This window comes from Aythya ferina, assembly GCF_964211825.1.
Source record: "Aythya ferina genome assembly, contig: HAP1_SCAFFOLD_106, whole genome shotgun sequence".
Taxonomy (NCBI): domain Eukaryota; kingdom Metazoa; phylum Chordata; class Aves; order Anseriformes; family Anatidae; genus Aythya; species Aythya ferina.
The window spans coordinates 307,599-332,614 of NW_028181413.1; the positions used below are offsets into that span (position 1 = coordinate 307,599).

General features: G+C 41.2%; 1 protein-coding gene and 1 long non-coding RNA gene across 2 annotated transcripts; both read right to left on the minus strand.

Moving 5' to 3' along the window:
• Positions 1-672: 672 nt before the first annotated feature.
• LOC311428656 (ubiquitin carboxyl-terminal hydrolase 42-like) lies at positions 673-18,549 on the minus strand (the record flags this gene model as incomplete). The annotated part of the gene is made up of 15 exons (XM_084540006.1): positions 18,430-18,549; positions 17,346-17,488; positions 16,239-16,285; positions 15,087-15,240; positions 9,494-9,585; positions 7,665-7,902; positions 6,726-6,926; positions 6,031-6,141; positions 5,769-5,871; positions 5,497-5,564; positions 5,270-5,340; positions 4,656-4,738; positions 3,626-3,737; positions 3,159-3,248; positions 673-687 (listed from the first exon to the last, which is right to left on the minus strand). The coding sequence occupies exons 6-15, from the start codon at positions 7,891-7,893 to the stop codon at positions 673-675; spliced, it is 1,083 nt and encodes a 360-aa protein (XP_084396132.1). The 5' UTR covers positions 7,894-7,902; positions 9,494-9,585; positions 15,087-15,240; positions 16,239-16,285; positions 17,346-17,488; positions 18,430-18,549.
• A 597-nt stretch (positions 18,550-19,146) lies between these two features.
• On the minus strand, positions 19,147-23,476 carry LOC311428667. The gene is made up of 5 exons (XR_014687811.1): positions 23,317-23,476; positions 22,136-22,321; positions 20,784-20,913; positions 20,428-20,632; positions 19,147-19,281 (listed from the first exon to the last, which is right to left on the minus strand). It is a non-coding gene; the product is annotated as an uncharacterized lncRNA (long non-coding RNA).
• Positions 23,477-25,016: the final 1,540 nt, after the last annotated feature.

Consider the following 25,016-nt stretch of genomic DNA (forward strand, 5'->3'; position numbering starts at 1 on the left):
GTGTTTTTTCCCCTCTTGCTTCTGAAGCCATTGCACTAAAAAAGCAAACGCATCTGTCTCCTTCCACCTGCTGCTCTGAGAAAAAAGGCATAGGGGCGAGCGGGGAACAGCCAATGTTTCTCCAGACAGTGGAGAAAAACGGAAAAACATTCTATAAAGGAACACAAGTTCTCCTTGAGGCACCAACCTGCATCAGAGTGATATGCTCAGTGCTGATCATTAGTTCTGTTCGTGACACTGGACACACAGTATGGAATTGTACTAATTTAAATCCTTCCATTAAGTACTATTAGTAGACAGATAAAACTGTAACGAACTTCCATAAAGTCTTGTCTTAATAAGACTGTGCTCATTTTACCTCATTTCCTCTGACAAGCTGTTCAGCTGGCTGGCTGTGAGGGACTCCGTGATGACTTCTCAATTGACTGAAGGCATAGCTCCAGGCATCTGCAATTAAAACGCACAAGTCAGCAGACAAAAAAATACTATTTGTAGTAGTACTGAGGACTAGTCTTGTCAGAATGTCTCCATTAAATGGTAAGCAAGACCGCTGTGAGTTGTATGCGTTATCTACACTTCAAAGATAACCCCAACTCACCCCCCAAAATCTACTTTATGAAATTAGGAATTTTTATCTCAGCTGAGCTTAAGTTGACAAGTTCTAATGTAAGCTCAGGTCTTCAAATTCTAATGGGATAATACGACAAAGTCTTACGATCACATTTGTGCTGTGTTTTCTCAGTATTTCACCTGAATTAGGAACACAATAAACACTTCCAGATACATCGTAGGTGAGAAATTCTCGATGGAGCAAATCTATGTTTCAAGCAATCCATTTGTTTTAGAAAAGAACATCTCAGAAGGTTTAACATGTTCAACTCGGCAAGTGGAATCATCAAGTTTCAGTCCGTTTTCTTTAGATTCATTAACTAACCTAATAGCACCATTTAGTGAATCTGTTTTTGGCAGCTCATGCTGGGATCTTCCTTTGTCAGCATTCTGACAGGAAGAGTTGGAATGCTGCAATGTACGGACTACCTTTCCAACCGAAATTCCATTAGAGGACATTGCATTGCAATTCCTTTGAAATAAGCCCTTTGACTCCTCCTCAGATTTTCCTGAAGATTCTGCACCATAAGGGACTGTGTTATCAGAGCTGAGTTTAGGATTTTCATTCACTGTTGGCTCCACAAAAATTTCATCAGAAACTTTTTTGTTTGTTTGCATTTGCTTCATTTGCATTACCGAATTTGTAATTGTGGATGAAGGAACAGCCTGGTAGAGATCTTCATCCTCCACAGCACTGCTAAGACAGTCAGGCTGTGACACAGTCTGACGAGCAGGCAATTTATTGTGAATACTGATGGTGATCTTCTGTTTTCTTGACGTATCAGTCATTGAAGGCCTGGTAATTGCCTGGTTTTGAACACAGGCCATTGGTGGTGCTGAAGATGGCCTTTTTAGGGTGACACCAGTGGTCTTTGCGTCCTCTTTTATGGATCCATTTCCATTTAAACGGCTTGAATTCTGTATTTAAGAAGAAGAAATTGCAAGATGGATTAACACAAACACTGCATGTAACATTTTGAAACACAAAACTCTCCTACTGAGTGTTTCTACAAATGGTCTTAACACCTAAAAAGAAAAACACACTGCCCTTTAAGGATAAATGCAAGTCCAATAAGCGTATTCAATTCCTGCTTTTGGTTTACTGCAGATTGGTATCAAATTAACATCATCTTTGAAAAACAGCCAAGCAACTTAACATTACCTGCTGCTATTCCCAAATATATTTATTTTCCCCTTTAAACATACCCTGAAAAGCCTGAAATAATTGTTCTGGTGCTCAGGAATAAGACAATTAGTTTTCCCTGTCTTAGCTAAAGTGACGAGGATAGGAAAAACAAGTCCTCTTTTAAATGATTTGAGGATTAGTACACTCTGCTTAAATTGTCAAAGAGCGTAGCTCTCTGTGCTTTAGAAAGCTGTCTTGGAGGTATAAAGTAATGGAGTCGCATGGCTGCACAATTTAGCAGTAAACACTGTTTGAGTGACTCTGGCTGTAGCATGAGGGCTGTGAAGAAAGCTGCAGCGTGGGAAGGAAAACAAAACTAAGATGCCGAAAACCAAACCAAAAACCCCACACCAAACCCCAAACCCACTAGCAGTTTGGTGCCGTTATCTGCCCTCCCACTTCCCTGAATTACCTTAATCATATGAGGAAGAAGTCGTGGTCCCATAAATCCAGCCTGCTTACTATTAGTCCCTTGCTGACCAGGAGGGAATAAACAGGGATAAGATGGAGCTGGCAAGTAAAACGCACGTTCTCCAAGTGTCAAATCATAGCGCCTTCAGAAAAGAGCAGTGATCGTAGTTTAGTTTTTCTTTCAGCCTACTCTTGGATTAAATCCCATCCTATCATTTTAGAGGAACAGCTCATACGATATGGAAGCCTTCTCTACAGAAGGCTTCGCCAAGACTACAAACTGAAAAGTAGAGAACAGTCTTCCTACTAAGACTATCACTTGCAGAGCAATAATTCATTCTTACACCACAGATGACCTTCATTTCTCTCCTTCTCTAAATTAGCCAGCTACAGATAACACATAGATAGCAATTTACACAAGTGCTGCAGTTTAAGGCCAAGCAACAAAAGATAATAAACGACACAGAGAATTTCAGGTTAGACAGAACTGAATTAGACAAATAATAATCTTCTCCCCGGATAGCAAGAAAAACACTTGCAAAACATAAAAATATCAATAACGGGAAAGTAAATCTCTTCTGAACACATTTTAAGATTTGTTATTACCTGATATAAAAAAGTATGTAAGCTTGCTGACCAAGAACTCTTTTAATGTCAGTATGCACTACTTTAGCATCATTCATCTGATACCAAAGTCCATTACCAGCCTGCAAATAAAGACAACGATTTCTTTAGGTGAATTGCACGTTTTCCAATTGAAATCACGGATAGGAACAAAATACACACATGTCCAATAAAAATATAATGAAATCTTTTTCCCTAGAAACAGTAGCTGCTAGTCATGCTTTAATTGGTTTGCCAGCACAACCTTTACCCTGTTAGAAATGCTGTTGACTTCTACCTTTACATAGCATATATAGTGTCCTGAGTGACAGTTGACACCGTGATGTACCAGCACCGCGTATAAGGCATAGAGCAGTGGTTCTCCCATTGACTGCGACATGTAGGCTCTCAGGTCCAAATACTCCGGATATTTCACCTCCTAAAGAGACACCAAGAAGATAGAAAAATTATCCCAGAGTACTTCGTGGACTAGCCAGAGAAAAACACTTCCAAAAAACACAGACTAGAATTTATTTCTAGAATATATTTCTAGAATATATTTCTTGATTCACTACAAATAAGTCTTCCCATAAACAATGGTTAAGACTAGAAGTTGCAGAGAACTGTTTCCTGATGAATCAGCCTTCTCAGAGGAAAGCATATGCTTCTTGTCAAGCGGGAACTTTATTGATATTAAGAGAAAGAATAAGCCATAGTCGTTAGTCTACAATTATTGTCTGAAAATATTAACAACTTTCAGCTTTGGGGGATGTCCCATTACACAATGATATAGTTGCATTACAGTGGTAAATATACCTTGTTGATCTTTCCACCTGTGAAATCTGCAAATCTTTTCAGTGATATTGTGAGAACCTGGGAAGAACGGTGTATGGTAAATCTCTTGGACGCAGGAACCATCTTTTTACACCTTAAAAACAAGCAGAGATAAGTGTTTGAAGGCATCTTCTTTTTTCGCCCCCAAAACAAACTCCTTTTAATGTCTCACGCATGCCTATGCTATTTGAATGATATTTACTTGCATAATAGGTTGGTCTTTTTTCTTTTCATAAACCCATGCACTGCGTGTCAGGTTTGTTAATACAGAGAAGAAGGTCAATTTTCCCAACAACTCAGAGCATAGCGGGAACAGGAATCTCTCACGAAAGGGTATTACCAGGTTGGATGGCAAGGTACCATTTCTTGGTCTACAAAAGTGGCTATTTGAACTCCAATCCTGGATACATTCTTTCAGCTTTCAAGGGAAATACAAATACTGAAAGCGGAACGAGAGAGCCTTGGTCCCCAGGACTAGAAATTGCAAATAATCTCCAACATAGGTCGACTATCAACATCAAAAATACAACAGAAGCACATGGTCATTCTACAGGAGGGAGACATTTAACAGTAGGAAGTCTTCATGTACTGAGCTTGTCTGGAAAGACACTGAAACCATCTGCCATCCTTTGAAACAAAATAGTTCAGTTTGACACATTGCCCGCTCCAAGGTAGGACCTACGGCGTAAGCAGTGAAAATTAGCCACTAGCCCAGAGAACAACGGAAACTGGGCAGTTTACATCAAGAAAAGTACTGTCGAGAGCTAATAAATAGAAAGAACAAAAGCACCTCTTTTTGAATTCTGATGGCAAAATACAAGCCAGAGAATTGCAAACCCATATGGAATGCCTATGAACAAGACTTCCCCCCTCCAAAGAAACAAAAATCCAAGTCTTTTATAAACTTCCACAAAACTTGTAAGTAGATCCAAAGTTTAGAGGTAGTCCAACAGAGTCATGCAACATAGAAAACTGACATCTAGGATTAAGACCTAATCCGTCAAAATCTTACTCGCTACATTTATAGCAATTCTCTCCATCCAGCTCTTCAGGTTTCACAAAGAGTTCCAGAGCTCTGGTAACAGACGAAACCGCCTAGAGCAGCGAGAAAGAAGAGCGTAAAGTCACCGTAATTCAAAATTCCAGAGACACACTAGTAGTTTATAAGAGAATCTTACTAACATACTCAAGCGATCTACTAGGAGCACTGTGAAGAAGGAGGCAGAAAGAGCATGCTCAGCATTGACCTCACCTGGAAGGCATTTGACTTTGGAACAAATACTTTTCCAGTAGCCTAGACAGCATCTATAGTGTGCTTTGTCATCAATACTGGGGACAAATTCATCAGTCTAACAATTAGATGTATATTGAGGTAGAACAACAAAGAAGTATGACAGCATTATCATTTTTGCAGAAAGAGAACTCCTTCCCCTTAAACCCAATGCAAATGTGGAGACTATTTACATGGGTTCCACAGAAGGACAAAGTCCAATCCACTTCCTTAGCACCACCAAGCTCTTATGTTTTAACATTATATGTGGTTTGGTTTTTTAAGTTAAACAAGTTTAATTTAGAAAGTTATGCATGTACTTAAACATCATGAATTATATTTAGAAAACATCTTACCTTTATATCCAAAGTGATATCAAGAAATGCCTCATACGTATCCGAAACTGCTTTGCAATTCAAGCACTTCACTGGAAGCAAAATATAAATGCTTAACATTATGTGAAGGAGACTAACTGTCCAAATTCAAGTTGTTGACAGATACTACTTTAGACAAACTACAGACTGCTTTACTACCGACAAAAGACACAGATCAGTTCTAAGGACAGGAATATTTTTTCAAGTACCTCTCGATCTTAGAAATCCTCCAAATATTTGATGAATGATGGTGGTAGCTTGAGAAGATCTGTCCAATCTGGAAATAAATTATAATCAGACCTCAGAAGATTTAAGGCACAGAGTTAACTCTTCAAAGAGTTTGATGAAAACCAAGGATGATGTAGACTTTCGTTGCTGATAGTAAATAAGGCACTAAAAAGTGCTAGAGATCATTTCTGAGAGTAAATAAAGGACTAGAAGGTGCTAGAGAATGTATGAAAGTGAACTTGTTTATGCTTACTCGGTGCTTCCGTTCAAGCACGCTTCCTGCATAGCATCAACAGTATAGCGCAAGAACTCGTGTGCGTCTTCTTGACTGCCAAAACGGAAATGTTCTCCTATTCCTAAATAAGAAGATGATAGTATTGACCCCATTTAAAAATGAAATCATTCTTGTATTTCTAGAATCTCTCTTCATTTGAGTGTTAAAACCACTTAGACACATCAAATAATTATTTGAAGATTACAAGCTATCGAAAAGAAACACATCTGAAGCCACTTACGACTGAGATTACTGATAACATGCGTAGGCTCGATGGCATCAACAGTGCAATGCAGGGCCTGGTTAATGTGAGTCTCCATCGTGCACATCATGCAAAAATCTTGTTCACGACCTGAAGAGTGAAAGAACAAAGCATCCCAGTCCAGCGAAATATCCATAACTACAAACATCTAAGTACAATTTAAACTATAGATACAATATCCACTCTCCTTGCTACATTCTATTCTCCCAAGATGCCAATGTCCCAACAGTCTTGTAACATTTCATTTCACACAACTTTACAGAAGAAAAATATCCACTAAGCCTGTATTCAAATGCATTTTGTGATGAGAAATCTAAAAGACTACTGCAAAGTCGCAGTTGTAAAGGCTGACAGGAATGTGAACTCCACAGGCTGCAAAATGTATTACTCTCCAAAATTACTACTAAATGCATTACTGTCCAATGCACTTCATTATTCCCATGAAGCAATAAATGATCCTTTAATAAACAAACAAACAAATAACTAACTAACTAAATAAAACATGGTGCATTAATTGCACTCCATATGCTATTCGGAGCCCACTGCTAATACGGTGCTCAAAGCCAGCTTCTACAGGTAAAATCAGGCAAATAAGCTTATCTCACAGAATCACTGCTGTTCTTTCACCTTCAGAGCTATCCAACAGATTCAAAATACTGTTAGAAAGTACTCACATGACTGGCTGTGCTCAAGAGAAAGCATGTAATTGGCAAGTGGGGGTGTGTAGGTCAAACACTGTAGGGTAGCATTAAGAAAACATGTGTTGCCAAGATTGTATAGGCCAACTCCAACACTTTGTGTTTCTCGCCAATCCATACAAATCTTCTCAGGTGGAAAAAGAATGCTCTGTGGCGGAGCAATTCCATCATTAACGACTGCAAGAAAGTTAAATTTAAAAAGAGATTTTGTTTGTTTGTTTCTAAGAAAGGTATTTAAAAAAATACTATTCTGCAGGAGCACCTAGAGGAGCTAGCTACAATCCAAACCAGAAAAACTTATTGCAGACAGCTTTAATACCACCAAATTCAAATTGGCTGGTCAACACAATGTTTTGGGGAAAAAAAACCAAACAACTTTAGTCAACCATTTTAATTTTTCTAAGGCAAGGCTAACTGCCATTCTGTTTGTAGCACCTAATGCCAAGTTCCTCTCCATCTATAATCTTTAACCTGATTAACTCAACTACTGTTTTTTTCCTTATTATAACTTAAACCACAAACTTAGACTTGAAATTATACGGTAAAAACGTAAAAACTAGGAACTAGGAATGACGGTACCCCTACAGATACCAGGTTTTTTCCTGAGCAATGTTATCATTCAAAAAACCTGTGAAGAATGGAAGCTGTGAATAGCAACCATCAAACACTTTTCTTTGCAAAACAGAAAAGACATGGAGGAATCTGTGCATTACAAAAAGCTCCCCACATTTCTCTGTTGACTGTAAATATATCAAAATTAATTTCTGTAACATCAGTCACTTCAGTTGCCTTAGGGGATTCGCTTTTGAAGTCTTTGTTCACAGTAGTCCCCTTCTCTATCAGTGCAACAAGTAAGAACTGCATTTTCTACTTTTGCTTTGAAGAAAATGGAGGCAGGATAAAACGCACACTTACTTAGATCTCTTGGGGCAAAAGCCTTAGATTTTTCAGATGATCTACAGTAAATAGCACCTCCACGTCCTTGGGCCACAGAGACTTGGCTTGAATCTTCTGCAGGCACTATCCGGCCCCAGTTGGTGGTGCGTGCCATCAGTATTTTAGGACTTGGTTTCTTGGATTTGCCAGACCGCCTTGAAGAGGGCTTTTTAGGCTTTGAAGATTTGGGCTTCTTAGCTACGGTCATTGTTCACATCTGCGACAGAGACAGAAGTTCTGGTTGACGTAAGAATATCAAGAAGCATTCCAAGAAGAAAAGAGTAGCAGAAGTCCTGTCACTTAATCTCAAAGAAACAGCCTTAAGAACTAAATCGCTGGTATGAATGATTTAAAAAGAATCCCCAAACTAAACACACAAAGTGAAAATTTCCATCTAAACTCTATCAGTATTACTTCTAGCTTCTGCAGAACTAGTGGCTGATGCCATTTCTTTCCCTTCCGTAGGATTTTAATCCATTACAACTCTGGAGTCTTTTTAATATAAAAATGTAGAAGACATTCTCTGAGGGGAATCAGTTATTTATTGATTTCCGGAGTTGCGCAATTATCTGTTAATTAGTACCTATGATCTAATAGATAATTGTTGCAATTATCTATTGCTGGCATGAGTAACGGAACACTATTACTTCACTGCCTGCGTTTTTCTGTTTCGTCTGCACAAAGGTACCCAGAACTCACTGCTACTTTTCTTCTGTCTTTCCAGGGCTCGCCCTCTACCTCACTGTCTACTGCACCAGTCATGAGGGGTTCGTTGTGATTCTATAATGAGCCTAGCTTTTAAATACACCTTTCATGGGCGTCACTTGGTGATAGCAAGTTAATTTCTGAGGGCTCCTCAGTCTACATCATGTGGTCGCTTTTTCCAGGTGAAAAAGCGGAGCCGTAAGTGGCAGTACACTAAAGCCCTGGCATGTTGAGATCCAAGAGGAGAGATGTTTGGCCCTCCTTTTCACTCCTGGGAACCATATACCTCAAAACCCACAGAGGATGGGCTATATCTCAGAGAAATCTTGGGAAAGGAGAGCATGAAGAGCATGTTTGCAAATTTATTTCTCCCTGGGCTTCTTCTGCTTCTCCAAGAAAGACGAGTTTGAATATAACTTTGGCAGCAGTACTTCTGGTGTTTTACTCCTACCACATTTAAAACTCCTACGACAAACTGAAAAAAGCAGCTCTTTCCGTTCTACTTTGTAAAGTTGCACGTTTTCCTCATGCAAAACAACAGGGGAATGTAAGCTAGAAACGGAAATGCTGAATGTAAAACAAAACAAAACAAACCTCAGCCCTCCAGGACAAAAGCCAATAACTGCTACAAAGTCCTTTTTAAAATGCTGATTAGGTTTCAAGGTGATACCGCTTTAAATAAGCATAGCTGTGTGTCCATAGGCAGAAGCTGAATAATGACAGGATGAACTTCTGTACTTCATGTTTTGTTACTGTTTTACTGTAGCACACAGGGACTTGTTACCTTTAGGGAAACCACTAACCTCATGGAGGGTTTAAAACATAAGCTAGTTTGTTATACCAAAATGACGGAGAGAACAAAGCATAAAGTGCTTTCAGATTTCTAGCACGCCTTGATTGCTATCCATTAAACTTCAGACACGTTAAACAAAACACAGTAAATAAGAAAACTCCTAGTCCCACAGCTGGCAAATTGTGTGCAGAGGTTGTAATTAGAACTTTTTTTGCCTTGACGTTTTACATTTAAAATTGATTTTAAATCCATTCTATACACACTTTCCATTCCTGAAAAAACAATACGCAAACCTGACAAATGCATTTACATGAGAAATGAAGTCGTCCTTGTCTGATTGGAAGACTAAGGTGACAGCTCCTGGGCTCAGGGATAAGCTCTGATCTTCACCAGTGACAGCTCCTTTTTTAGGATTGAAAGGGAAAATGTTTCAGCAACACATTGAAAACATACTTAAGGGACAAGAAACAAAATCAAGACTGCAGTGAGAAGGAGAACAGAAAAACAATACTGGGGAGAAAGGGAAGGGAAGGGAAGGGAAGGGAAGGGAAGGGAAGGGAAGGGAAGGGAAGGGAAGGGAAGGGAAGGGAAGGGAAGGGAAGGGAAGGGAAGGGAAGGGAAGGGAAGGGAAGGGAAGGGAAGGGAAGGGAAGGGAAGGGAAGGGAAGGGAAGGGAAGGGAAGGGAAGGGAAGGGAAGACCTTGATCTTTATACTGACCAATGAGATAAGCCTTACACATTTTTAAGTTTATTTTTGACAACTGATTGAGGTGTTACCAGGTATTAAGTACGATTCAAGAGCAAATATTAACACTAGAAAGAAGAAATCCGATCCACCACCACTTTTTCAAAATACATCCATTTCTCATTTGGAGATGACGTCTCTCTGACAAGGTAGTAGAAAAACTGTAAATACCGATAGAGCTTCCTCTCCCGATGTTCCATATACATACCGATGCTGTTCCTACACCTACGCTCTGAGCATAAATTTATGTTGACATGAGTATCGGGTGTTACTCCTCTCTTTGTTTGCCTTGAGAGACACACCTCTTGTCCATTGAAAAGTAAATTCAAGATTCCAGATCACTTAAGACAGTTGCTATCCCCCCATTCAGAGTTCTGCAGCAGCACTCTTCAGATGTGTTTAGCAGTCTCTTTAGAAAATGTTATCACTTAGGACCTGCTTCTCAGTAGGTCCATGTTTGGCCTCCGCTTAGCAGAGAGTCAATCCCAGCTTAAGCTTTCGTACAAGAGCCCCTTCACGAAACGGAGTTGAACCCTGACATAACTGAGTTGAACCTTTAACCTTGAAGCTTCCTTAAAGAAGAAAGCAGCACCCAGGCCAGGAAATAGAAATTAATCGTCACTTTACCCTGAAACGCAGTGGGCTATTCTGTGCTGGCAGGATTGCTGCCGGGCTGGCCGACGAGGCGGCGGGCAGCTCCCCGGGGCCACAGGGCCTGGCACAGGGAGCCGCCGGGGGTCTCCAAGGTCCGGGAACAGCGGCAACAGCGGCAACAGCAGGGACAGAGGGGACAGCAGCGACAGCAGCAGCCACCTCAGCCGGGGCCGTCTCCACAACCGCCACAACGGCCTCGGAACGCCGCCGAACTCGGAGCTCCAGCGTGACGCCTTGTGAACCTGGCCGCGCTGCTCATGGCTAAAACCAGAGCGTTTCCTCCGGCGTGTGTTTACTGTCGGTGCCGGATCGGCCCTCACCCCGAGCTCTCCCTGCCGGGAGGGCTTTGGGGTTGGGGTTTCCCTCCCACCGCCGCCGCGGGCAGGCCCCGCGTGCAAGGGGTCCGCACTGGGGAGCAGCATCTCACCCACGGCGAGAGCCTGAGGGCGCGACACGAAAAAGCCCCGACACAAAAAAGCCCCGACATGCGGCCGAGGCGGCGGGGAGACGGCTCTGAGGGAGCTGCCACTTCGCCCCGCCGTCCTCCCCTCCCGGGCCGTCCCGCCGAGCCCTGTGCGCCTCAGGTGCTGCGCTGAGGGGGTGGCTGGCTACTGAGACAGCTGCCCAGGGCACTGCTCATGGCACCGAGCCTGACGGAGGTCAACAAGTGTTGAACAATGCTCTCAGACATTGGGTCTCACTTTGGGGTGGTTCCTGTGTGGAGCCACGAGTTGGACTTGGTGATTATTGGGAGTCCTTTCCACCTTGGGATGTTCTCTGATTCTAGGTCAGCAATCCAGTAGCTGATGAGAAGTGTGGAGTCATTCAAAGGGAAGAGAGAACACAACACTTCTCATTTGCAGAAGCGGCTATTTGTTAACCAAAACGATGATTCTTTTGCTTCTAGAGCAACTAACAGCAGGGATCCGCTTTACAATAGAGGGAAAAGAGTCATTGGCGTGTCATGTGAAGTAAGCTTCAAATCCCAGAGGATGATTTTGTTGGAACTTTATTCAGCTGAAAACACGGAAGCCTTGCTTCTGCTTGTGTTAGTTACAGATCCAGTTTACTTTGGTTGGGAGGGAAGGCATTCCAGGCTAATGTGCTGTACCTGTTCCTTCAGCTCATTGTCCATAAACGGAGGAGCAAACGAAATCAGTTTAATCTCCATTAAATGCAGCAGACAAAGCGGAGTAGAGGGTGATCTAGCACTTAATTTTTCCTGTAAGCAGGAAACCCAGAACTCAACAACAGTTTTCAAATCTTGTCCTGCAGTAAATGACCAGCTGAGTGAAGCTTGCATTTAGAGGATGTGCTCCTACAGTAGATGGAAATAGCTTTTCCTCTTCACAAGTGCAACTGAGTGGTGGACTGGCAGCTATGTGGTTAACTAGTTGTGCCAAAGGGGTTGTGTTGAATGCACAGAAAAATATGCAGGTCCCAACAGTAAAGGGTTGTCTGTAGGCATGACATTGAGTACAGATGTTGTCCGCAGGTTCGTGCAGAGTGCACCACGCCAATAAGCACCCAGAGTCGGAATGCACACAAAGGTCTTTTAATTATATAATTACTTATAGAACTCTGCAGAGTCAGGTACTTGGCCATCTTTCGCAAAGCAAGCACACCTCTGACTGGAATCGTCATCATTTATACACAGGAAACTTGTGAAAACTCTCTCTTTGGCTCCTTTGGATTGGTTATTACAGCTCACCTAACTTATCTCCACTGAGCTTGTGCATTACAGAGGAATACCGGGGGGGAGGGGGAACAGGAGAGGGGACACACACACCGAATCCCACATTAGCATAGATTAGCATTTTGACAGGTGTGATTTTTAATGTGCTAATGACCCTTAATGAGAAAAAGGTTACTATAGGTCAGTCTGGAGCTCGTGTTCTCCTTCCTGTTTTTTCCCTTTTAGCCCTTCTCTTCCTTGCTTCTGCTAGCTCAAGGCTACCTGTCTCTCTCCTTCTTTATTTTCTCAGCTAGAAGACTGCACAAGCTACAGGCCTCCCTATTTGCTTCAACATTTCCTTGTTTTTTTTTTTTTTTTTTTTTTTTTTCCCAGCTCTGGGACGACACAGGTGTGGTTTGATATTTGCCAGTATAGCTAAAACTCACGCCAGTCTGCTCACGCACAATAAGTAGTAAGATTTAAGGACTGGTTTCATCAGCTTCTTCCTTACTAACATCCTTCTTATGTTTTAGATATGCTGTAGTTAAATCAACACTAAGTTACTACTTGTGGAGTAATTGCCTTAAGCGACTAGGCATCATAAGCACACCTCCATTCCAAAAGCACCCCGCCTCCAAGGTGCAACCACCCCTCACTGAGCACGCCCTCGGAATTTCTCACAGTCTGTACCTTTAAACGCAAGTGAGATCATTTCTACCAAGCACAACCAAGATATGCACGACTAGAGTCACTCAAGCTCCACCTTAAAGATAGAAAATAATACCAATTGGTTTAAGAGAAAGGGGATGTTAGGGAAGATACTATCAGGAAGGATTCCTTCTGACATCACTCGACAGGCTGAGCCTCTCACTCCCCCACCCCCACTCCATTGGGACGCCGTGGGGTAAGATCTGAACGCTTGCTTATACCAGGCGTCTCTGTGGAATCTTAGAAATCTCTAGAGTTTTGATGCTTTTTCATGTCTTAATACCTAGGCTGTGTGCCTGTGCATTTCATGCATGCTAGCTTGCTTTTGCAGACAGTGAATTTATCACTGACAATCCAAAGAACCTGTGTACCTGTCGCCGTAAGAAATTGCACTTAATTGCATTCTTCCTAGCTGTGAGAGTTCTCCTTGAACGCGACTAGAGCGAGGCCGTACTGCGTTGTTGGTGAATCCGTGACCGTGATAGTTCAGCACCCTGAATCCGACGGGACCCATGACGGTCAATTGGCTACACCCCTTAACGCGACACTACTAGAGGAAGAAGATGACAGGGCTTGCATGCACTGCATTAGGCTTTGCATGTGAAAACACCCCCAAATAATTTCACGTGCATTTAACGTTTTTAAAGGGAAAAAAACAGGAAGGTGTAGTCTCTCTGTAAGCTACAGCCCTACATAGTTAAGGCATCAGCATTCATTCCTTTGCTTGATAGCAAAGTATGAACATACAGAAGAGTTAAATATTTTCTTTGCATTCTTAAAGGCGATTTTTCAGACTTGGGCTTCAGTTGTTGGAGTTGAAGAGATCAGTAGACATCCTTACTTTTACGTTAAGACCAAAATCTTTATCTAAGATTGTGTTATCTAACGCAACTAAACTCCCACCCCCATGTTTTTTTTGTAACTTCGGAACGATCTTGCTGCAGTCCTACTCCGATGGTCTTTCAGTAACATGCAGACTGCCGTGGCAGATTCTGTTACAGTGCTTTTCTATTGACAGTGTGCATAACACTCAAGGTAAAGCCCCTCATTTCGCAGTGGGGACATAAAGTGTTTCTTTGGACCCTGCTGCTTCTGTTAGTACTCATTTTTTCACAAACTTGTTGAACCTGAGCCGTGCCTGCTGAGCCAACGAATGCTTTGATGACACAGTATTTGTTCAAAGCAGTTTTGCTTCTTGGAGCTACAGAAGCAGCTCTGGCTACGTGATAGGGAATTGTGCTGCATTGGCAAAACCAGACTTAGCTACAGACTTACAACACTTGCTAACTTGATCTATTTCAAATCTCATTTTAACTTTAAAGGACAATCAGTTTTGTGGCTCCTGTCTTACTAATTTGCCTTGTTTTGCATGGAAGGGCAGCCTGTGAATGTTTTGCTTTATTGCATGCTTCAAAAAAAAAAGGCTGAGGAAGAGACTGGAGGAACCTTTTCTATTCTATGGACTTTCCACCGAGAGTGTGGAATTGCAGGCTACTTGGATGAATGTTCGAATATGAGTAAGGGAGCAGACCTCAGCCAAAGGAGGTGGAATCCTTGCTTAATAGTAAGTATCAGTGTGGGGACATCTTTGCTTAACGGGAGCCATTTAAACTCTTCATAGAAACAAAATAAGCTGGACATCTTATGCTTGGAAAGCAGTATGGTTACACAGCTGCTAACATAATGACTTGAGTCTTCTGCTCTGCAACTTCAGGTTTTGTTTTCAAGCAGTGCATACATCAGTTTAAGCTTTGGACAAGGATATTTGCAATGCAAATAGTGATAAACCAGAATCAGCGGTGCTGACGAGTGTAATGGTGAAATGCAGCAAATCAAGTATTCCTGGAGAAATGTGAGATTACAAAACTAGTAAGCCATGAAGCACTTTTGTTGTTGTTGTTGTTTTTTAAATCAATTCTTATATGCTGAAATAGCACCTTCAAGAAAATCTGTTTATCTAGCCAGGTAACGGTGTCTCCCTGTAAACATGAAGGAAATGCCAGGAGCAGCCATAACTCTTTGCTGTCAAAATAAAGAGCAAGTCGAGGCCAACATCATGCCATAGTGCAAAGGCTTGCTAAGAAAGATCATTCTAAGAGGTCTGCAAGAAAAGATGACTTACTTTGTCATAAGTTTGTCAAATAGAATGGATGAGTTAGTAGTCGAGTACTGACTGTGTCCGACTCTACAGCTGCGGCGCAGCTCCAAGTCCCTGTTTTCTCCGTGGACTCGTCTCACAGTTTTTGCACCAGCTCTGCTCCTCAATGTTCTGGTGACTGAAACGCAGAAACAAAGGATTTTGAAACAGTGAAGATGGGATTCTCCTTATTTCACCGTTGCTCTTGTAAAATGTAAACAGACAAACAAAAAAGGCACCCTGAAGTGGATTGATTTTTCTTTACATTTCAGATCAGAAGTTGTTGTCACAACCACTGCATTCCACTTCTTTATCGCTCTGCACGTTTAAACTGTCTACTTAAAACTGGGACCTGTGGGGAAATTTTTAAAGAGACTGAAAGCTAGCCAGACAAAAACAAACGTGCAACTTTTGTTCCATGCAGGAGGGAAATCTACTCCAGTTATTTCTGTCTTGGAAAAGTGAGAACAATCAACACCTTTCTCTAAGGTGTTTTCACTCCATTCATGTCAAACTGTATCTAACAGTGCTCAAAACAAACACTATGACATTGCAAGCCTCTTCCTAAGAGGTGTATGTTTGATTACTCTGTTTATGCATGCAGCACTTCCATTTCCTGCATTAGGATCTAACAGCTCAAGGAGGGAAGAATCGTTTCAAGAGAAACACCCAAACACCAGATAACTCAAACTCGTGCTTTTTAGAAAAAAGCCTGCCCATTGTTTACCATACAGCACCCTTTGGCACAGGTTTGTTGCTTGCACTGTCATTAAAAGAGACAAGAGGACAAGGGGAAGGGAAGAGCTACACCACTGTGCTGGTAGGATCACAGCTAAGGTTTACTTTTGTGCTTGCCAGCTATAAAACTAAGTTTGAACTTATCAAGTATCGATTTACTTTGCACAATTAGAACAGTTTGCTTTGTGCCTACCAAGCTGCAATTCACACTGCTCCCTCCCCAAGGAATTCATAAAATCTCCTATTTGCACCTACCTCTCTTCACAGAAAAGTCACTGAGGAGTGAATTCAGATGACTACAGAAGGCTTTGGGGCCAAATGAAAGCCATGGAGTGACCAAGTGCCATCCTCTTCAGTAACCAGCGTAAATAGGTATCCCGGGGACTTACAGCCACTTACCTGTGTTATATTCTTTTTTTCGTTCCAATTTTGGCTTTCTCAACTGCCTACATTAAGAAAGAGGACAGGGCAGAGAAGGGAGAAAAGACTTGTTGTATTAGACCCATCAAGGATGGGAAATTTCACCATGTTTACAAGCCAGTGCTCCATGGTATACAAAGAGAAGCCTGTAGGCCTCACGCAGGATCCACATCCCAAGTCTGTTGCGTGCCATATACACGCGGTTCTGTATGTACCCACATTTCCTAGCTTGCTCGTGTTGAATTCTCAAAATTATGAGCAATAGCACCCAAGTGGAAAAGATACATGTCCTGGTTTCAGTTAGGACAGAGTTAGTTCTCCTCCTAGTAGCGGGTAGGTTGCTATGTTTTGGCTTAGAATGTGTGAAAGGATGTTTAGAAGAGTGCTGATACCACCCCGATGTTTCAATTGCTGCAGAGCAGTACTTACAACAAGCCAAGGACCTTTCGGTGTCTCACTGTCCTACTGGCGATCAGAATCGGCGCACAGCAACAGCTGCGAGGGGACAGACTCAGGATGGCCGACCCCAACTGGCCAAAGAATTCTATGCCTTATGGCAACACGCTGCACCATGGATAGGGCGGGGCAGCCGGGCTGCTAGGGGTTACGCTGGGCACTGGTCAGCGGGTAGTGAGCAACTGCATTGTACATCACTTGTTTTGTACACATTACTAGTAGCAGTACTATCATCATCATCATCATCATCATTATTATTTTCCTGTCTTAATAAACTGTCTTTATCTCAACTCGTGGGCTTCACTTTCCCATTTCTCTCCCCCGTTCCAGAGAGGGAGGTGGGAGGGTTGCAGAAGGGCTGTGTGGTGTTTAGCTGCCGGCCGGGCTAAACCACAAGAACACCTCAAAGGGGTTGGGAAAAAAAAAAAAACAGGTTTTTTTAGAAAAGCGGGAGACTTTCACTGAGAAGAGGGACTCTAGTTTTAAGGTACTGGTACGCCATCAGCATGCTCACAGGCCTCTGCTGATTTTAGCCGGAGGTTTATCAGGCCACAACTCACTGCACATGCTTTCTCTCTTGCTTTTCAATCTACAAATCGAACAGAGATTGAACATATAGAAATACAGTACCTTGAAAAGCATCTTCTCTTGACATTTCCCCTCAGTATCGCCATACTTTCTTCAAAGCTGGAGACTGAACACCGCAGGATGCTTTTGCTCATTGATCTTAAACGGTGTCCGTTGAAACATTCAATACTGGGAGAAGAATAATCCTAGGGAAAGAAGGAAACAAGAATATATTTATGTGAACCACGTAGATTCAGATAAAGAAATTCTGCCTCACGCAAGTTTAATTGACCCTCCTGACTTGGTAGTGGGGCAACTAATGGCAGGCAGACACTGAAACGCTGCTGTGCTCAAGAAAAACCTGGAGAGAAAAAAAAAAAAAAAAAAAAAAAAAAGCTTTCAAAACTAAAGCTTCCCTCTCCCCACCATTTTCTTGTGGATAACTTAAGCTTAATATCCTTGGCAAAAAGATATTGCAGCAAAACCTTTCACATAAACTTAGTGTTTCGTGAAAAACAACAACAAAAACTTTAAATTCAATTGGAATTTTTTTCAATAAATTCAATTGGAATTTAAATTCAAAACTTTAAATTCAATTGAATTTAAATTAAAAAAACTAAACTAATTAATTTAAATTAAAAAAAATTAAATTCAATTGACTGTTCAGAGGAACAGTCAAGCTTGACATTATACATCCTAGAATTAAAATCTAGTTTGAGTTTTTCTCCCATCTCCAGACCTTGCTAAAGATGCTTATTAGGAGCTCTGTCAAAAAAAGTGTAAGGCTTGTTATATCAAAGCTTTGAACCCTTCTTACTGCCCTTGACCTTCTTCACATTGCTGCTCCTACAAGGGTGAGTACTATCATTTTTAGTACGGGAGGGAAGCTGTGATATCCTTGAGTGGGGGGTCGTTCTGTTTACAAAATGAAGTTCCAGTGAGAGTACATCAAATGAACCAACTTTCTTTGAACTTTAATTCATCACTATATTGAATGAATGACCTCTGGATTTCTCTCTCCCATTTGGAAGTCAATTTGAAAACAAAATACCTCTGCCATAAAGAGCCAGGCATCAGAGACACCTGTTGCGCCTCAAGAACAGAGAAGGTATGAACGACAAGAGCAGCTGAATAAAATGCAACTTGCCATTAGAAATGGGTGTACTGGCATCTACAGGTGCCGCTGGCACCTCCTCATTTTCATTACTCTCTTCATCTGGTTTCTCGTCTTCAGTAGCAGGGTTCTGCTGTGGTGACTTGGAGCTGTCGCATGGAGCCACGCTGCAGAGGTGCGACCTTGCAAGAAAGAATAGATACCAAAGATCTTCGTCGTGCATTTTTAGTTACAAATGCAGAGACAAGTCTTCAAATCCTTAGCGTTAAAGCACGTACCTCTTTTCTCACGAGATTCTTTAATTTGTTCACAAAGTCGTCCAAACTCTGTATCCGTTTCGTTCCTCACCATTGAATATGCAGTGTCTTGCAAAACATAGGTGCTGTGACGATCTGAAATTTTACAGACTTTAACTGAATGTTGTCTACCAACCAATGAAACTGTTTTGATCACAGAAAAAAATTGCTTTCTTCATAGGTTGGTTCCGAAAGGTTCTCTCAGTGAATATTTTCAGCATAACATCGAAGTTAATTAAAACAAAAGCACTAGTTCCTTGGGAACACTTATATCACAATTCCATGCCCAAGTAGCAAAATGATAAAATATTTACAGTCTGGACGTCCAAAATCATCTAATCCATCCGAAGTCTATTGTCCGCACACAGCATTTCTCCATCTATACGTTTGACAGATTTTTTAAACTAGGGCTAAAAAGCACATCCTCACCTGTAGATCTTTGATCCGGGTAGTACTCTAAGGCATTGTTACAGATTAGATTGATGTCCTTCAGCTAGTCTCCTGCAGCGAGGTACTGGCACGAGTCAATTTGAGTCAGAACTGTTGAAAGATCCATCGGCTCTTTAATCCTTGTGGCATAGTCAGGTACCTGCAGATCAAATACAAGCATTCAGAGGTTTTCATAACCTTGCACACTGTCTACTAAAATTATTCTGAAAACTTTAAATAAACGACTTCCTAAAAACCCTGAACATTTGCGATGCATCAGAAGACGCTGAAATTAACCAGTTTGCTTCTCAAAAATGGAAGGGCTTTTTCATTTTTCATTAGAGCGGCCACGAGAGGACAACAAGAAGTAGGGAGGTCAGAAGCATGTGCATGGTAGAGAAGAAACACTGAGGGTGGGAGATTCATTTCACTTTGCTTCAGAAAATCACAACAGTGAAAGCTGAGCAAGCCATCCGGCATTCTCTTCGTTGTCGACATTGAGGAAAAGGTGCATGAATTGCACCTGTGAAGTACCTATTGCAGGCATCTACTTTAGAATGAGATAACTGGGCCCTGAGGTGCTCATTTCTTCCCTCAGACCAGAAGAGGAGACTAATGACCAGTTCAGATGAGGACATATGTATCTGTCTAGATTTTTCACAGCTCAAGAACCTAGGAGAAAAGGGGAAGAAAAGCCAGTGGATGCCCACAAGAAGAGGACTTTGCTGATCCGCAGGTATATTCAAGTTACATCTGTCTTTGAAATATACGCCCCTAGTTTAGGCTTATCTCATAAATTAAGGAGAAAAAGGCATCTAAGCAGCCAATTGGAGGAAAAAGAAAACACACTGCACTTATGGTTGATTCCTATTGAGGAGTTCCAGATGAAACAGAGAACAGGATCTCAAAACTTATTTTTACAAACTGCTGCTCTTATTCCTGTTCCCACAGGAACTGACAGTCCAATAAAGGGCTTCAGACTTCATTAAAGTAGTCCTGTAAATACTGTTTGTAATTATAAGGAAAGATCTCTGTGCTTTTCAGTGCTGTGACACGCCTACATATCAAAGCCTTTTCACGAGCAAACTGTGTTGGCATTTGGACTGGCTTTTTAGAATGAAACCAGGGCTTTCAGCGAATAATCCCATAAGACACATTTGAGAGTCAGCAGAAGTAAAAGCACTGCCTCTGCTTCTTGCAAAATCCTTACAGTGCAGCCCTAAAAACAAAGTTGAACCTCACCCAAAACGCTGAGAAATACGAACACTGAGAAGTTACAGACACACACAGATCAGCACTACTTTACCTTCTGTGGGTCAACGGGCTTTGCAAATTCCCTGAAATGTCTGTCAGTGGCAAGTCTGTGAGTAACGTCCCTCAAGAAAATTCTAAGGTCACGCAAGGTATCCTCCTCTTCCTCCTCCAACATCCCTACTTTTGTGGGGATCACTCTTGTGGCTTCTGAGGCTCAGCTGGTGGTGCTACAGGCACGACTTCCAATGTCCAATCAACTTCAATTCATCAGGAAAAATTAGCCAATTTACAGTACTCAAATACAAGCATATGACAAATTACTGACAGAAAATGACCACCAAAGCAAAGCCCAAAGAGCTAGTAACTTCGATAGGAAAGTTTTAGATGTACTTCTCATATCCTCCTCACCTCTTTTCTTTACAGGAGGCTTAGCCACTTCATTTAGAATTAGGTCCTCAAAAAAAGATGCTCTCTCTGCCCTACCAGGCAACTCAATATTGCACACTTCTCCAAATTCCTTATTAAATAATTTTTGGATCTAAAGCAGAAGGACGAGAGACATTTCAGATTTAAGGCCACAAAAAACTCATCTTCTATTCCAAAAAGACGAGTACCTTTTCAAATTAAGAATAACCTGAAGAACACAAACTGAAAAAAGTTATCTTCCTGGCCTTAAAACGCTACATTTTCACAGGCTGGCACGGCAAATTCAAATATCACCTTTAAGAATCACCTATAGAATTAATGCTTGGTGAAGGGATTGTACGCTACACTGATAAAGTAATGGCTTTCACCACATCGAACACCGCCTCCTTTGTATTTACTTGCCTTGCTGCAGCCTTTACTTAGAACCTTTATGGCTATAGAGGGAAGAGAAAGGCTTCAGCAGACAAGTGAGGGCTTTTTGCTGAGTTTTTATTTCTCTCCCAAAAGGTGTCTGAAGTAGCTAGTACCTCTACGTCTTCCTCCATTTTCAAGTTCTAGTATTAAAAGGTAGGTAAGGAATTTCACTACTTATTTTAGAAGGAATTTACAGCCTGTACAAAAACTTCTGTGGGAACTCAAGCACTTTCAAAGCAGTTGATAATAAACACGTCTAGGTAAGACCCGTTCTCTTCCCCCAATGACTGAAACCAAATCATCAGAATGACAACAGCGTGGTCCTGTTTTGGGCACCTTCCCTTAATGTAAACTCTCAGAAGTCAATGAAGTTCTGCACGTACTTTTACTACACTTTATTTAGGACTACAACTAGAATTCGATTCCAAAGTTACTTTAGCAGAAATTGGAACTCAGCTTTCCAGCTTGGAAAGCTTTGGCCTATATGAAGAAAGAAACTGATTTATTTATTTTTTTTTTAATCAAAGTGTTTCAATTCTCTACTAAATTGCATTATTAGCAGTTTACCCAACATAGCATGGAATGGCAGACTGTCAGAAGAAATCTCTTCAGTAAGAACATCCTCTTGTCATTTCAAGCACTTCATATTCTTGACTGAACCACTTTGTAGCCACCAGAATTATTGTATTAATTTATTATTTGCATGTGTGAGAAGGGGGTGAAAGTCACTTGCTTGATTCAGAAAAAACCTGAAGCAGATGCTTTCACAGTATTCTTTTTCTCTAAGCAAATTTTAAGTGATTTGTTAGGGTGCCTGAGTAATAACAGCATGCATTTAAGAAAGCACAGCATTTTGATGCTGAAAGCATATATAAATTACAAGACACTGAAGAAATAGTAAGAAAAGTATTGACAAATACCTCTTCTGGGAGATCTGAGTGACGTACATCAGACGGAGCAAGCAGCAAAACTGGCGAAAATGCTGGAATGTTACGTAGTAGAGTTAGAAAAGTAAGTTTCAAGGCAGGTCCAGCGTTGTCCCACCATAAATGGATATCTGGGACATAAATTGTGCTTGGTGCTGTCTTCTGAGCATTTCGGATCAGCTAGTGAAAAGGAAAGCTTGCGTAAGAAAACTAAAACACGTACAAGAACCTCTTAATACATAGCTACATAGCCATCTGACTGCCCCATGAAATGAAACTGCGTGAACAGAGTGGCAAGCATCCTTTCACATAAGGAATTTCTCTGTGCACCCTTTCAGATTATCAGTATTCGGAGAACTCTAGTCAGAAGATGGGAAGGATATATTCAGGCAGTGGCTAGACACCGTAACTATATGGCCACAGCCACAATCATCGCATAACAAAGAAAGGAAATGTCCCTCTTAAGGGACACATCAGTATTCAGTCGTGTAACATGTCTGTCCTTACTTGTATGGCTCTCAAATGTTTCCACTAAAGGTAAAAATATTTTAAGGTAGTGATGCCAAACAAGAAAATGGATTTCCTGCCTAAAAGTAAAAACACCAAATCTGTTCATTTTTTCTAGTTAAAACCACATCACCGTGCAAATGAAGTGTTTTCTGAATGTTAATGCTTTTATTGCACATACTGCAACAGCACAAGTTGTGTATGTCCGTGCGAAAACAAAATAAACAGAAGCCCCAAACCTTGGTTGCCTTACTAATATAATTTAGAAGAAGGCTACAAAAAGTAGCCGACATGCAGTCTGATACAGAGCCATCTACTGGGAGCACACAGTCTTAGGAGGCAATGAGAACTACTTTCTGGATCCCAGTGACATGAGCAGCATTTCTTTCCACAAAGAGATGTTTATTAGCAACACCGCCCAGCTTCCTGAGCTGCTAGCAACAGCCTCACTGTAAAACTGGGTATGGAAAATGTCGACATGTACAACATCCAGATTGTTTGTGGTGCTGTCTAAAAGAAAAGGGCATTTTCAGACAGAAGCAAACATCCCAGCACATTAAAACAAGGCCACCTCCATTACCAATGAATTTTGCTCACCTTACTTGCAACTCCATTGATCCTTTACATACAGTCAGTGAATCCGATGAGAAGAAAAAGAAAAAAGGTACCTGTCCACAGATTTCTTCTGGCGATGCAACGTTTGTAAGCAGAACAGAAAGGTCCAGGGTGTGAACGGGAAATTTCTCCAAAGCGTGCAACACCGCGGGTGCCACGTAAGAAACCTGGCCGTACCCTTCTTTTTTACTATTAGCAGACGGGGCTGGCATGATGTTGGTTCACAGAAAGCACTCCTAGAACAGGAGTTAAGAAAACAAGTTTATAAATGAGGTGCTGAATAGACACACAGATGTTCCAAGTAATTTTCCTATAGACTTTCTTTTCCCTCCCCAAATAATCCAAATGGCAGCGGTACATTAAATACATGTAAGATTTCCAGTTAAGTTATTCAGTCATTCCAATTGTTTCACCTTCTTCCCTTGTGTTTCCTATTCTTTACTAAACCAAGACTGCAAATTAATATCCCTGCAATCTTGCTTTACTTTATTATAAATTTATTATTTATTATATATTTATTATTTACTTTATTATAAATTTATTTTTATTTAAAAATAAATTGGTGAGGAGCATTTGTTTCCCCACTACAATCAGGCTGTACCTCTGCTGGCTTAAATCAAAGATGCTAGAGACTTAGCCTTGCTCTAAAGCACAGAAAATCTTCTGGACAGCACAGCAATAGAAACTGAGAAAAATAACTGATCCAGCTGTGACAACATGATCTAACTTTCCAACTGTGGGCTTGCATGACTTCCATACTAAAATATCACAAGATTAACACAACTCGGTGGCTTAACAAATAAAGACACCATTCAATTTTCTCTCAAGGTGTTTTAACAAGCCCTTTCTCAGTTTTCTTTCTGCTACATAATTCACTACTGGTTTAACAATCCTGGAAAACAGAAGGGCAAAAGGTGGCAACACAAACCCATAAAGTTGGGGTATTTTTAGCTAAAAGGACAGACTGCACATTTATGTGGTCTTGAGTCTTTCAAAGAATGCCATGGATTAAGTCAACGTGTTCTGGTAGTCTACGGATCACTTTGGCTTACGAAGAGAAGCCTGGGCTTTTCAATTTGGTCATTCAGAGCAACTTCATTACAACTTTAGTCCCTCCACCCTTTCTTCTTGTGAATACCAAGCACCCCTTCAACACACAAACTTGATGTTGCCCCTTCGTCTACCACCCCTCGCACTTTTAACAGCTGGAACTGTTTACAAAGACTCAGCAGACCTGAGAATTTAAACGTAACAGGGATCTATCTTTCTTTACCTGCTGAAACAGAGGCAATTTTTCTCTGGTCCGTCAGGCATTCCATCTTTTAATTCATCTCCAGAAACCAAGGATGCATCGTCATCACTGTCAAACATATCATCTTGTAAAATAGGATTGAAATGGTCTGAAAGGCAAAAGAGGTTTGTTAACTTTCCTGAATAGCCTTTGTCTCTTTCTCTTCCATTAATACAGCTTCTAAATCAGTGCCAAAACCCTTTCTTCATTTGAGAGCACACACTGAAAGCTATTTCCTAGAGTTCAGCCCACCACAGATCTAAGGAGATGGAACAAGGCCCTACAAAGCTGTACTAAGTCCCACTGATGTGTACGTATAAGGTACGCTACTCTTGGTGATTTTTTTCTCCCCCTTAGAATAAAGCAGATTACGAACAATTTCTGCAGTTGCTAAATAGCTAAAATAAAACAAAAACAAACAAGACCATTTCTTTCTGGAGGAGGTTCCCACAATGAAAGCAT